At 46.8% G+C, this 15,722-nt stretch overlaps 1 protein-coding gene across 2 annotated transcripts in view; it reads left to right on the forward strand.

The window, feature by feature from the left end:
- Positions 1-15,722, forward strand: part of TTC16 (tetratricopeptide repeat domain 16) — a 535,487-nt gene that overhangs the window by 22,330 nt on the left and 497,435 nt on the right. For both annotated transcript variants that reach the window (XM_085614130.1, XM_085614131.1), the window contains exon 2: positions 13,899-15,306. In XM_085614130.1, coding sequence (XP_085470256.1) covers positions 13,927-15,306 — 1,380 coding nt within the window. In that variant the 5' untranslated portion in view covers positions 13,899-13,926. The remainder of the gene's footprint in view (positions 1-13,898; positions 15,307-15,722) is intronic.

Here is a 15,722-nt window from a genome sequence, read left to right on the forward strand (position 1 = left end):
CCCTTACAGTGGTATAGGCTACCTATATCATTACCTTATACAGACACATATAAACCTATAAGCCACTCCTATGGCAGGCCTTGACAATCCTGAAGGCAGAGTGCTTGGTTTTATGTGAGAGGGTGCCCAAGCATGAGCTGAGCCCCTCTGCAGCATTTGGAAATACTTCCTTATGGCTGTTCTGTGATACAGCCATACCATATACTCTTAAGTGCATTATAACCTCACGGTAAATGCTAACTTTGGGATGGCTGCATCAAAACATGACGTGTTTGGTGTCAAACGCTTTGGAATACTACCCCCCCCCGCCAGTTCTGGCGGCGGGGGTAGCATTCCACCCTTCTAGAGGGAGAGACATGTTCACACTGGCTAGACCCGGTTAAATCTTTCCAAAGCCCTGGCATCACAAAATGGATGCCACTGCCACAGACACGGGCCTGGCCTCCTGCTGCTGACCGAAACTCCGGCAGGGGAGGCCTGGACAATAGGTTTCCTGTCGAGGGGAGGTGTAATCACCTCCCCAGACAGGCAGATGTGTATTGGGGCAGGGTGGGTGCATTCAGAGAATGCTTTTGAGACACTGCCTGGGGCACACAAGGTGTCCCTGCGCATAGCCCAGTTCAAACCGGTTGCAGAGTACTTCTATACGTTAGAGCCGCCGTATCACATTTCTTTAGAGAATTAGTATACAAGTTATTGGTCTCTTTTCTTCCTTCGAGTTTGATTGCTTATTGATGGTATTTCTCTTTACTTTCCCACTTCAGCTTATATATAAAGCGGCGCTTTTTCAATTGGCGCTTTTAAGGCATGAGTTGGGCGGTGGTCCGTTAGTATCCAATCAGATCACGTCTCTGCGGCCTCCCTGCTCTAACGAATTTCCGGGTTCGTGCGTACCCGGAAATTCGTTAGAGACCAATAACTTGCATACTAATTCTCTAAAGAAATGTGATACGGTGGCTCTAACGAATAGAAGTACGCATGGATTGATGTCTAAAGATCATCAACAGACCAAGATATTGCTGATAACCGGGAGAATTAGAAACTCGCAGATACCAAAAAGAAAAATTTCTTTTGAAAATATAAGATCTATGTATAAAGTTGTTAGTCCTGAAGAAGGTGCTTAATATAAAGAAACCACCGAAACGCTGCGTCGACTTTTTAACAACACCACGAATTAGATTAAAATATTGTTTTTGATTGTTTTTATATGTGTATTGATTATATCCAACAATGTACTAATGTGATTATGTTCTTATGGTTTTTTAACTTTTATATTGAGTATATTCAATAGAGGACAGTCTTTATTGTCCCTTTTTATGTCATTTAGATTGTAACCTATTATAGGAGGATTAGTAAGGCACTGACCTAATACAAAGTGGCTTAGTATGAACTTGTTTTAATAAATGGTATATTGATACACCTCAGAAATTTGCAGCTCTTGCTCACTTTGTCCTTAGTAATCAGGATTGAAATATAGTAATAAGTGGATGTTCCCGGGAGAGTACTTTTCCTCTTGGTTGTTTATAATAATAGGGACTTTTTTCTTTACAGTATTACTCTAACCCTGTCCCTTTGCTCTGCAATAGGGTTACTCCCTCTCTTTTTGAAGAGTCAAGACACCCATCAACTCACCTGAATCACCCGACATCTGTGGGCATTGGTCCATCCTGCCCTAGGTCACTGGCAAGTGACCCAGACTCTGTCCCCTCTGCTTTCAGGTTCCTTACATCCTAGATCCAGGCTTGGATCTCTCCGGACATTTCTCCTCTTCACTGCAGCAGGAGTTCTTTGCAGGCTTCCATTGGAATCGATGACGCGACCCGACACCAAAAGACACCTACGCACCCGGCTTCCCTGGGTGAGGTAACACGAGTACTCTGGTACGCTCGTGGGTGCTAGCCCTAGAACTGTCTAAGTCCAAAAGGGTTTGGTCCTGACTCGATTAGAAGTGTCCCTAATCTTTAAAATTCCAACCGCGACATTCCCCATAGAAGATAATACGAACCCGCAGTTGTGTTTTCACACTGCATACGGCTCCCGTGGGTCCCCTGTGTCACTACCTTGGGTGGTTCCTTGGGGTCCCAGCGATTGTAGAGGCAATAGGCATACTGCCTATTTCAGTCGTGGTTCTTATACCACTTTTTTAGTATATGGTTTGGTACGCCCCTCGGGCCCAAACGTGTATTTGTGCTTTTACTGATGCTTAAACACTTGTAACTAAAGTACTTCGAACTCTAGTCTCATAAAGAGACTAGAGGGGTGTGTGTTATCTTAAATACATATATTTTGAATACCTGGTCTGGTTGTCTATTCATTTGATCATTCAAGAGATTATAGACTGGTAAAACAAGCTTCTTTACATTCCATCAAGACTTAGCCTGAAGGCTGCTCTCCATAGCTACCACTAGGATAGCTTTCATATAAGGTTGTCTTTAACCTATCACCATAAAGGGTTGTTTGGACTGATACAAGGTGCCCATTAGAACTAGTGGACAGCATATATCAGGCCACCTTCTCACACCCGGTACCAATTTAACAGAGCCCTGGCATCACAAAATGGATGCTGCAGCCACAGACACGGGTCTGGCCTCCTGCTGCTGACCGAAACTCCAGCAGGGGAGGCCTGGACAATAGGTTTCCTGTCACAGGGAGGTGTAACCACTTCCCAGACAGGCCTATGTGTGTTGGGGCTTGTTGGGAGCACTCTCTGAGTGCTTTGAAGTACTGCACTGGGGGCACATTTGGTATCCCTGTGCATAGTCCAGCTCAAACCGGTTCAGGGGCTTCCAGCCCCTGCTCTGGCGAGAAACTGGACAAATGAAATGGGTGTAGGCACCCCTCTTTCCAAACCCTCCCATAGGTGGGTCCCTAGAGTTAGTCCAACCCCTACCTTAGGTATAAGTAAGGAACCCCTGGCAACAGGACTTTAGATATCCCTGGACGAAACTCTGCAACTGAATCCTGGAACTTCGACGCTCTACTCAAGACTAGAGGACTGAAGAAATCTCCCTTGGGGTCAAGGAGTGACTCCCCTGCTTGGCAGGCACCAACGAAGCAATTGCCGGTCTGCATTTCTGAAGCTCCCGCTGGACGCCAAACACTTTGCAACACAGGAAGAGGATTTTCAGACTTGTCAGAGGCCGACCCAAGTCCCCAGCAATGCTGAGACCCGCAGCCCTCATGAGTAACGTGGAACCGGAACTCCTGGTCACCGTGCACTTTTGCAAGTGCATTGACTTTTTGACGTTTCATGAAGTCGTGCTTGGGGTTACTTGTAGCCCCCACCTCAAGGAGAGAATCCACCAAAGATTGTTGGCCTAGTCACCCCGAGTGACCCGTGGACTGCCATTTTGTGATTCCTCTCGAGGTCCCTTCGCGATCCCTGGTCCGTCGACTGGTGGGTCCCTGTGATGGTAACTTTGATTTTCCTTGGGCTTCCCTGGTTGCTCCTGACGTGCCCTGACTCCCTACCAAGTGGTGAGTCCCTCAGACCTTGCTGGTCTGCACTAAAGCATATTTCTCCTCTCTGCGTGGGTTGCTGTTGCCAAGGCTTGTTGTGTTCAATCCGGGCAACGATGCTGCAGCACTCGACATCCTTCATGGGACAGCTCAAATCCAGCTCCTGGTCGTCCTTGACGCCTCCTGGTGCTCGTGCACCTATGCACCCTGCTTCCCTGGGTGAGGTAACTCGAGTACTCCGGTGCTCCCGTGGGTGTTGACCCTAGAACTTCCTAAGTACAAAAGGCTTTGGTCCTGACTCATTTCTAAGTGTCCCTAATCTTTAAAAATCTAACCGCGTCTTTCCCCATAGAAGCTAACGGGAGCTTGCGGCTGTGTTCTCACACTGCAAATGGCCCAAGTGGGTCCCCTGTGTCACTACCTTGGGTGGTTCCTTGGGGTCCCAGTGATTCTACAGGCTCTAGGCCTTGTGTCTAGTTAAATCATGGTTCTTATACCACTATTTTAGTATATGGTTTGGCTCGCCCCTAGGGCCTGATGTGTATTTGTGCTATTTTACTGTATTATTTGAAGTGTAACTTATGTGTTTAGACCTCTAGTCTCATAAAGAGACTAGTAGGGTGTGTTTAGAAATAAATACATATATTTTATATACATACCTGGTGTGGTTGCCTTTCATTTGGTCATTCAAGAGATTATAGACTGGTAAAACAAGCTGCTTTACATTCCTTCAAGACTTAGCCTGAAGGCTGCTCTCCATAGCTACCACTAGGATAGCTTTCAATAAAGGCTGTCTTTAACCTATCATCAATAAGGGGTTGTTTGGACTGGTACAGGGTGCCCACTAGAATTAGTGGACAGCATAAACCAGGCCCACTTCTCACATTGGTGTGCAGCATTTGGGATTCCAGCTTGCTATTGTTTTACCAGATAATCTCAATTGAATTGACTAACTGAAAACCACTAAAGGTATCTGAGGTACATATAATACAAGCTTTAGAATACAGTAAGTTCTACTGAACTTAGAGATATGTGTTAAGGGCTTAGCACACCCTTTCTACAACTCAAGAGAGTTTAGTAGGCCACACTAGAGTAGGTAGTGCAATACACCACGCCTCACTAGTAATGTCTTCAAGGCCAGGAACCAGTGGGTTCCTGACAGAAACCAATGGGCTTCCAAGTATGCTAACCTCCCATTCTTGGAATTGAGAGCATTATGCACAGCTAGGAGACTGAAGACAGGCAAAAGCCCAACCACCCAGCATCTCATCGAGGTACTCAGGCTGGATGATCTCAGAAGACCTATAGGGTCTGAAGGGGTAGGTAGAGTGGGTGGGGCAGCAGTTGGGGAAGGGCCTAGGGGTGAAATTTCCCATGACCTGACCTCTGATGCTGACCAGGAAGATGACAATGATCTTGACCTAGGAAATACACCTCTTCTGGAAGATGAGGGGGAGGGCCACAATGACCCCCTCTTTGTCCCTTCTGAAAGAGTTGGTGGTGGGCCTAGAAGGTCTAGATCTCCCTCAGTGGAGTCTAACCATTCTGGTTTATCTATATGGACCTCTATCTCTGCTCATAGGAGGGAAACCTCCCAGGAGAGGAGGGAGAGACTGCTGAAGTATGAGGAAGCCCAGCTCAAAATCAGAAAGCAGCAGGTAGCCCTAGACAAGGAGGCCCTAGAGCTCTACAGAGCTAAAACAAAATATGGGACTAGAGTTCCATGGTGGCAGCAACATCCCTAGTGATAGGGAAAGGTCTCATGACCATAGAAACCTAAATAAGATTGTCCAGAGTACCAGAGTGGAGATGACATCCACAAATGGATTACTACACTGGAAAGGGCCTGTAAAGTTCAAAGGGTCGCCCAGGAGCAGTGAGCAGCAATCTTATGGCTCTCCTTTGCAGACAAAGGTAGAGACAAGCTCCTCACTGTAAGAGAAGAGGATGCTGACAACTACAAGGCCTTGAAGAGTGCTCTGATTAATGGGTTTGGCCTAATCACTGAACAGTATAAGTTGAAGTTCAGAGACACTCAAAAAGCTCAGACTCAAGACTGGGTTGACTTTGTGGATTGTGCTACTAAGGCTCTGGAAGGTTGGATACATGGCAGCAAAGTGCATGACTTTCAAGGATTGTGCAATTTGATTATGAGGGAGCAGATCCTTAATAATTGTCAAAAACAGCTTTTACACCAGTACCTGGTGGACTCTGATCTGACCTCTCCCCAAGAATTGGGAAAGGAGGCAGACAAATGGGTCAGAACCAGGGTAAGGCCTAAGAATCAGGGGGGTGACCAGAAGAAAGATTCTATCAAGTCCCAAGAGAAAGGTGGGGATAAATCTAAAGACAAATCCTCAACAGGGCCCCAAAAGTCCTCCCCTGGGGGTGGGTCAAAACTCCTCCCTCCCCTGAAAATAAACCCTATTGCCATGTTTGTAAAATGCCTGGCCACTGGAAAACTGATCCCAGTTGCCCCAGGATTGGGAATAAAGAAAATGTTCCTCCAACTAATACTACCACTCCTCCTGGTACTACTAGTAGCAATCCCCCAGGCTGTAGTATTGCACCCAAAAAGTTAGGTGATTTCTCATGGGGAACAGAGGTGGGCCCTAGTTTAGACAGGTCCCCTCACAGGCCTCCTTAGTCTGTGATGGTGGCATGGGATTTGCCACTTTTACCATGGGTCCCAACCCTTTGGACAAATACAGACAGGAGCCCTTGATCAATGGTCAGAAGGCGTTAGCATTCAGGGACACAGGGGCTAGTGTCACCATGGTGACAGGGAAACTAGTCCGCCCTCAACAGCTTTTACCTGAGTTCAAGTATCAGGTGACCAACATTGATGGCATCAGGACAGATCATCCCATGGCCATAGTCAATCTCAGTTGGGGAGGGGTCACTGGCCCAAAGAGGGTGGCAGTGTCCCCAAACTTGCCTGTAGATTACCTGTTAGGCAATGATCTGGAAATTTCAGCCTGGGCTGAAGTTGAGACACAGGCCCATTTAAGAATGTTAGGCCTCCCTGAGAAGGTTGATGGGGCTGTGAGGGCCACAGCCCAACCACAGGGAAATTGTGGAGTGATGGAGCCTGAAAGAATGGCCCACTCTCTTCCACAAGAGAGCACAAGGGGTGAAGACATGTCTTCATCCCCCCAGACTGTGCGGTCAGTCTTATTAATACATATAGTGGATATCAGTCAATACAAGATGTTTAACTATATCATGGCTGCACCAAAACTGGTCACGTTTGGTGTTCAAACATGTTGGAATCATTCCCCAATACCGATTCTAGTGTTTGAAGTATGATCACATGTGCTGGGGGCTTCCTTGTGGTACCCCTCTATACTCCCGGTAAAGGCCTTTCAGGGTCTGACAGCAAGCTAGTGCTACGGCCGACCACAGACACCATTCTACCCTCCTGCTGCTGAGTCAGGCTCGAGCAGGGGAAGGTAGAACAATAGGCTTTCTGTCACAGGAAGATGTGACCACCTCCCAGACAGGACTTAGGGCCAGATGTAAGACGCGCAAAATAGCATCTCGCAAATTGCGAGTCTTTTGCGACTCACAATTTGCGAGGCGCTATTATGCATGTACAACAGTGTTATTACACTGTTTTGCGATTCCCAATGGGGTCGTAAATTGCGAGGCTCATTAATATTAATGAGCTTCTCGCAATTTGCGAACCCATTGGGAATGCCAGCCCTCCCAGGGATGGTGGCCTGCTGGGCTCAGCAGACCACCATGTCTGGGAGTGCTTTTTAATAAAGCAGCTTTTTTTTATTAAATGCAGCCCGTTTTCCTTAAAGGAAAACGGGATGCATTTAAGAAAAAAAGAAACAATTTTGTTTAATTTTTTAAGGGCAGGTAATGGTCCCTTGGACCCCTGTCTGCCCTTAAAAAATATTTACCTCCAAATTTGCAAATGGGAAGGGGTCCCTTGGGACCTCTTCCCTTTTGCGACCCCATTGCCAACCTCTTGAAGAGGGTGGTAATTTGCAAGTGTTTTGCGACCACAGTTGCAGTTACAAAACATTTGTACATGGGGTTGCGCTCGCTATTAGGAAGGGAACCCCCCTTCCTAATAGTGACTCATAATTCCAAAATAGCGAGTCGCAAATAAATTGCGACTCGCTATTTTGGAATGGTACATACCCCTATTGGTTTTTGCATGCGCAAACGGGTCCGCAAACCTGTTTGCGCATACAAAAATCGTTGTACATCTGGCCCATAGTGTATTGGGTTGGGAGCGCTTGCTAGCGCCATCAGACTGCTTTGAAGGGCACATTTGTTGCCCTCCTTGCATACTCCAGTTTGAGCCAGTTCAGGGAGCCCTTGGCTCCCGCTCTGGCGCAAAACTGGACAAAGGACTTAGAAATAACCTCCCCTCTGTCCAGCCCTTCCTCTGGGAGGGACTCCTGAGTCATCCCAACCCGTTCTCTAGGGTACTTAAGGGCTTACCTGTGGGTGGTTCCTTAGATTCGTCGTGGGACAAGATTCAAACCTGAAACCACCTCACTCTTCGACAGTCTGGACACATGGACTTCGCCTACAACCGAGACTGCACCAAGGAAGACTCCTGCTGCTCCTGGTCTCACTGTTCTGCAAGTCTTCTTCGTCGTCGGTGTCTGTGCTTCTTCCAAGATCTTCAACAGACGTGTGGGCATCAATGGCACCCAAAGTAGTCTCCCTTGGAGTGAAGGAGTCACTCCTCTGCACCTGCAGATACCGCAACGAAGCTGACCGGCCTGTTGCTCCTGTCGTCCTACGGACTTCCAGAGGCTCAGCAACACAGGTGGTGGTTCTGCAACTCCCTTGAGGCCTGACCTGTCTTCTCTGCAATTTTGAGACGGAACCGCAGGGACCGAACTATTGTGCACTGCATCGACTTGCCTTTGCCAAGGTTTGTTGGCTCTGCACTCCGAAGGTCTTTGGGCTACAAGAAGTTCCAGCCTCCAGCATCTCTTTCTGCCAAGTACAGCATCCTCACGGCATCCTGTGCACCGTGGGCCTTCATTTTGGTGAGCCGCTCGAGGTCCTCTTGAGACTCCTGTGCCTTCGGCCTGCGGGTACTCTGGAGGGTCTTCTGCTGCTTCAGTGGGCTCCCCTGCTAGCTTGGAGCCTTCTGTGACTCTTCTGCGGTTGGTGGTCCTGGTCCAACGTTGCGCCGTCTTCATTCTCCACAACAGTTGTGGATACCAAGGATTGTTGGTGCTCCCGCCGGACATCGACCACCTAGTCACCGACATCCAACGCAGGACAGCTCATCCACGGCTCCTGGTCTTCCTCAGTGTTGTCTGGTCCTCACAGCTACAGCGACAAGATCACCGCCAACTCTTCTGAACCTCATGCCATTGGTGGGCATTGTGTCTTCGTGCCTCCTGGTCACTCCTGAGTGGCATATTCTCTGTCCACCCTTGGATTCCATCGGATTTCTTCACCTTCTTCTACCACAGAAATATGAAGGTGATGTGTTTTTTTTGATAAATGTTGAGGTTTGCAAGGGATTCTGGGTAACAGAACCTGGTGAGAGCCAGTCAAGTCACCCCATCCTGGATTCCCCTGGGTGTCTAGTCTTCGAAAATTTATAGGTTTGCTAGGTTTCCCTAGGTGCCGGCAGAGCTAGAGTTCAAAATCTACAGCTAGGCACTTAGCAAAACTAGGGTCCGTTTTCACTGTAAAAATAAAGTGTGTCCACGTTACGTTTTGAGCCGTTTCCTGACGCAGGTACCAGGCCGACCCACACAAGTGAGGTACCATTTTTATCGGGAGACTTACGGTAACATAGTATTGTAAAGCAACTGTTATTACCTATTGACTTTGGATGCATTTCTGCCTTCCAAATGAAAGACAATGTGTAAAAAAGAAGTCATTTTGAAAAATGACCTATAATTCTCATGCTAGTATGGGTACTCACAATTTCGGAAATGTGCAAATAGCTACTGTTTCTAAACTCTATATTTTGTTCCAATTTCCGAAATACCTAGGTGTCTTTCATACCGATTTTTCTATGTATAAAGTTTCCCAAATTAATTGCTACATACCCGGTACATAATAAAAAACCATTGCAAGACGCTGCTCAGTTATTGGCTCTGAGTTCGTCGGGTTCTTGGTGAACCTACAAGTCCTATATGTCCCCACAACCAGTAATGTCCAGCAGATATAACGGTATATTGCTTTCAAAACAGCTGTCATAATTAGAAGAAGTTACAGGTGAAAACGTTGACACAAATGGCTGTTTTTTTCAACTAATTTTCAATTTTTCCTATATTCAACTTTTAGCTTCTATAAAGAAACCTTGAAGTATCTACACAAATGACCTCTTGCTGAATTCAAAATTTTGTCTACTTTTCTAAAATGTATAGCTTTCCAGGATCCATTATTACGTTCACACCCATTTCTACCATTAACTGGAAAGACGTTGAAAGCACAAAAAATAGCAAAAATAGGCTATGTCCCAGAAAAATGCCAAAACGGAGTAAAGAATTTTGGTTTTCTGACAAAAGTCTGCTTGTCACTGAAAGCTGGGAAGATGGTGATTTCAGCACCACAACCCCTTTGTTGATACCATTTGCAGGGAAAAAACAGACGCTTTCATCTGTAGCACTTTTTTCCCATTTAAAAAATCCCCATGATGTTGGAAGAAAAGGACGCAAATTTGGCGCGGATACCTTATGTGGTCAAAAAGTTACAGGGGCCTAAATGCGAACGACCTCAAGTAGCCAAAAGAAGGCTTAGCACAGGGGGGGGGGAAAGGCCTAGCAGCGAAGGGGTTCAGGTACATTAAATCACAATGCATTAACTGCCCACCACCGAGCTGCCTCTTTTATCACTCGTTCTTGAGTGCTTTTGTCAAGGCTCGTGCTACTGAAATAAGGTATATATATAAACCCAGCAGCTGGTCACCCATTGATGAGGTAAAAGACAACGCATTCAATGGGAGTGAATTTCTTTTTGATGCCGGTACAGAATAACGCTTTCTCTCAAGTTTCTGTTAAACCTTCTGTTTTCTGACTTTACCTTGCTTTATGGCAGTGCTGACTTTTGCCTTTGACATGTTCTCATGTCATCTTGCTTTTCAATTCCATCCTGCTTTGGGCCTTTGTGTGCATGGCTTAACTAACTCTGAAGCTGCGCATGGGAGGGCATGGTCTGCTCTTTTTTCCTGTTTTTTGCACTTTACTGACTAGAGAGAACGGGTTCTTCTCAGAGGAATGTACATGGTCTGTCTCGGAGCCATAGCAAAGGCCTGATCAACCGTTGCGGTGGCCTTGGAGCAGGCTGGTACGGGCTCTCATGAGAACGAGGGGGCGTGGCTTGCTAGAAGCTTCGCTGTGTTTGAATTTGTATTAAAAAGGGGAGCCTACACTGGCCTGGTGGAAGTTCATCCGTGGAGCAGACGTGTTGTCACGGAAAAGTAGAGGCTGGTGTCACCTCTGACCTTCACCCGGTTCAAGCAATGGACTCCCCTTGAGCAAAGTGGGGTGAAATGATGGAGCATTAGGTGAGGTGTCTCTGCTACTAACTGTCTCTTGATTCTTTACTGATTCTCTCCTTATTTTCTGATTCTTATATCCATACATATATATATTTCTACATATATATTCAATCATATTATTGATATGTTAGAGTCTGCTATGTGAGGTGCATTTGGCTTACTGTGTGATGCTATTTACTAATAAATACATCCCAGATATACCAATTCGTCTTTTCCTTGTAGCAGGAGGTGTGGACTCTTCTTGGCCAAGTATTCTGTTGTAGAAGGATGGGTGAATTCCCTTCTAGCAGGTAATTGTGTTATAGGAAGTTGTTCTACTCCTGACAAGTGATGTGCAAAGTATGTTTCGCTCTAGAGAAGTGCTGTGTATATATTGTCTTCTTGCCTTGCCTTTGGGGGAGTGTTGAAAGTTTGCCCACCTTAGGAAGTGCTGTGTATATGTTATACTCCATAAGTTTGGAACTGATATTCTCTCCCTGGGAAAGTGACGGGACATACCTTGTTCCAAGGGAGATCTAAATTTGTCGTTACACCCTCTCCATGTATCAATCGTTCCCCTTGTTTTACTGCTGACATGTCGCTCGCTGATTTTGGGACTGTACTGTTTATTGTATATATCGCTGACTTTTGTCCTACTGTAGTCAATTCCCTAACCCCATCCTTGTATTTTGCCTCTGCCTATACTGTACGCAGCCTGTTTATCCCTGTAAAGTACTCTGATACCCTAACGGGTCATGTTCGCGCTATATAAAACCTCAAATAAAATAAAATAAAAATTGTTTCTTTTGGACATATTAATTCCTTAACAGAGAAAGTGAAGGATGTCCTGAGGGATTGTTTGCAGGTGAAGTTTTAGAACAGCTTATTTGTATCATCTTCATCTGTTTATGGGACTCATTTGTGTTTTGTACCCAAGAAGCATCCAGATCTTCAGCCTTGGAAGCGAAAGTGCCAGTCAGAAGGGGCATTGTGTGGTCCCCTACCCTGGTGATGGGGTCTCTTGTCTCTTGTCCACCTGGTAGGAGGGTTTCCCTGGAACATGTACCTTTTAGAAACTCTTTGGTGACTCCTAACATCCCACAGTACTAGCAGCAGGGGGGCAGACATTCAAAGAATAGGGCACAGCCACATGCAATTGGCATCTGTATGGGCCAGAAACCGATGATGTACTCCATGGGCATGTTCTCCAGACCCAATAAAGTTGACTTCAGCTTTCTGCCCGCTGTTGTGTGGTGGGCTCCGCGTACTGAGTGTGGGCTCAGCGTACTGAGTGTGGGCTCAGCATACTGAGTGTGGCTCAGCGTACTGAGTGTGGGCTCAGTGTACTGAGTGTGGCTCAGCAAACTGAGTGTGGGCTCAGCGTACAGAGTGTGGGCTCAGCGTACAGAGTGTGGGCTCAGCATACAGAGTGTGGGCTCAGCGTGAGTGTGGGCTCAGCGTGAGTGTGGGCTCAGCGTACTGAGTGTGGGCTCAGCGTACTGAGTGTGGCTCAGCGTACTGGGTGTGGGCCCAGCGTACTGAGTGTGACCCTTTGTGACCCACTCCTGCTGCTCTCCCTGTCCATTTATGTGCGCGTGTCCCAGCTCTGGGTACCGCTGGTCTCACACCACTTCCTTATTTTATTGATGTATGTTTGCTTTCTTATATAGCTCTGCTGAGCCCAGTACTGGGTGTTGGTGTGCTTTACAATATATAGCTGAGTACAAGAATGCAATAAAAAGTCTATGAAATGTCATCATGTAGAGAGAAGTACATAGATCAATAGTATGCAACTCTATTTGTAAAAGCAGAGGTACACTGAAACGTGCATTGCACAGCTGAGCCTAATCAAGTCATGTTTCAGGATAGTGTCCATTTGTTAAGGAGTTGTTTTAGACCTTGTTTAAATCCAGCAAAAGATGGAGCCTTCCTTAGGCTGGTGGGGAGTACGTTCCAGATTTTAGCACCCTTCCATGAGAAGGCGCGTTTCAGTGTGGACAATTTCTCTACCTTTTCTATATTAAGGTGTTCAGGTGCCTCAGCTCTTTGATTTTTAGTTCCATCAGCTAGAGAAAGTGTTGAGGCGAGACGTCAGGGATCGTTCAAGTGAATGGTCTTGTATGTGGTGCAGGAGATCTTGAAAGTGTTGAGGCGAGACGTCAGGGAGTGTTGAAGTGAATGGTCTTGTATGTGGTGCAGGAGATCTTGAAAGTGTTGAGGCGAGACGTCAGGGAGTGTTGAAGTGAATGGTCTTGTATGTGGTGCAGGAGATCTTGAAAGTGTTGAGGCGAGACGTCAGGGAGTGTTGAAGTGAATGGTCTTGTATGTGGTGCAGGAGATCTTGAAAGTGTTGAGGCGAGACGTCAGGGAGTGTTGAAGTGAATGGTCTTGTATGTGGTGCAGCAGATCTTGAAAGTGTTGAGGCCTCCTGAGGAGCCCTTCTAGTGAGGAGAGAGTAGGAGGATGTGGCGGTGTGTAGGAGTCGGGCCACAGAGTGCAGTAGGGCTTTCAAAGGTGCAAGTCATGATTTGGGTAGACCGGTGTGCAACAAGTTACTAAATTCAATCTTAAAAGTGACCATCGTTTGCTAGGCCCCTTTCTTGTCCATTCGCAGAAGCAGCAACATCGTTTGACATTGGCAGAGTACATTTTGGGTTTGAGCCTTCCGGAAAAGGTTTTGTTGTAGAGGTGTGTCACAGAATATTATAGGAAACTGATCATGTGTTTACTCTTTGGTATCAAGATCTGTGAATGAGAGGTGTCTTTTGAATTATGGTGTCTGGAATTTTTGGATGACGATGGATTTGGGGGTAAATTGAGGAGCTGAGTGGATTTACTTTCAGGCGAATGCCCTCAGGTGCCTTTTCAGTCGTTGTGGGTACTTGTGATCATTCCTTATCCTTTGAGTCTTCATTGCTACTTCCTTATCTCCTCACTAACTGCTCTCCTCTCTCTTTGTCAGATTCATCATCTCCAAATGAAAGCCTAGAATGGCAGCCGAGGGAGAGCATCACAGTGAGCCGGTGTCCAGTGTGGGGGGTCCTGAGCCTTTAAACATTATGGCGAATGACGAGCAGCGGTCCAGTGCCACACGCCCTGAGCTGCGGACCATTCCAGTGAGTGTAGAGCTGTTGGCTAGTGAGAAGAGCAATAATGTGCGGTCCAGTGGGAGTGTGGAGTCGTGGAACAGTGCAGAGAATGAAGAACTGCAGACCAGCGACAGGAGCATAGAGCTGAAGACCAGTGACATGAGCACAAAGCCAAAGACCAGTGAAACTAGCTCAGAGTTGCAGACTAGTGAGAAGAACCTAGAGCAGCAGACAAGTGAGACAACCACAGAACCACAAACCAGTGAGAAGAGCCCAGAGCCACACACCAGCGAGACAACCACAGAGCCACAGACCAGTGAGAAGAGCCTGAAGGCACAAACCGGTGAGAAGAACCCAGAGTCACAAACCAGCAAGACAACTGTAGAGCCACAGACCTCTGAGAAGTACCCAGAGCCACAAACCAGCGAGACAACTGTGGAACCGCGGACCACTGAGAAGAACCCAGAGCCACAAGCCAGTGAGACAACCACAGAACGACAGACCAGTGAGACAACCACAAAACCACAGACCAATGAGACAACCACAGATCCACAGACCAGCGAGACAACCGCAGAGCCACAGATCAGTGAGAAGAACCCAGAGTCACAGACCACTGAGAAGAACCCAGAGCCGCAAACCACTGAGACAACCACCGAGCCACAGACCACTGAGAAGAACCCAGAGCCACAAACCAGCGAGACAACCATGGACAGACAGACCAGTGAGAAGAACCCAGACCCACATGTCAGTGAGACAACCGGGGAGCAAAAGATCAGTGAGAAGAATCCAGAGCCACAAACCAGTAAGACAACCGCGGAGCCACAGACCAGTGAACTGAGCAGGGATCCATGGATCAGTGAGGAGAATGCAGAGCTACAGACGAGTAAGGATCCACTTATCAGTGTGGAGAGTGCAAAGCCACGAACGAGTGTGAAGAGCGTGAAGCTGCAGACCAGTGAGAACAAGGACATACAACTCGATGAAAAGAGCATGGAGCCAAAGACCAGGGAGAAAAGTGCTAAGGCACGGAGCAGGGAGAAGATCGCAAAGCCGATGACCATGGACAAGATTAGAAAGTCACATGCCAGGGACAAGAGCGAGGAGCCATTGTCCATGGAGATGAGTGAGAAGCTGTGGACCAGTGAGAAGATGGAGGAACCCTGGTCCAGTGTGAGGAGTGAGGAACCCGGGTCCAGTGAGAGGAGTGAGGAACCCGGGTCCAGTGAGACGACAGAGGTGCCCTGGACCAGTGAGAAGAGAGAGGATCCCTGGTCCAGTACAGTGAGTTACCTGTTTGTTCTGATCTTTTTAGGGAGGGCACGTTTGGTTTACTGTATCTGCTTTCCAAACCTGGCTACCATAGTGACTCTTTAGTGACAGAATGTTCTGTCCTGGAAGAAGGGATCTGTAAATGGTGTAAATATAGGATATGCTATTTACTTCATCAATAAACTTTCTTCGGTTACAGTCCATAACCATAAAGTAGTAAGAGTCAATTTTATTGTACGCTTAATTAAAAACTTTACAAACAAACAAAGCAGATGAAAATATACAACATACCAAGTTAAAACCACGTGATAGGTGTGAGAAGGTGGCCTGATATATGCTGTCCACTAGTTCTAGTGGGCACCTTGTATCAGTCCAAACAACCCCTTATGGTGAATAGGTTAAAGACAACCTTTATTGAAAGCTATCCT

Source organism: Triturus cristatus, chromosome 1_2 (assembly GCF_964204655.1).
Source record: "Triturus cristatus chromosome 1_2, aTriCri1.1, whole genome shotgun sequence".
In the NCBI taxonomy this organism is placed as follows: Eukaryota; Metazoa; Chordata; class Amphibia; order Caudata; family Salamandridae; genus Triturus; species Triturus cristatus.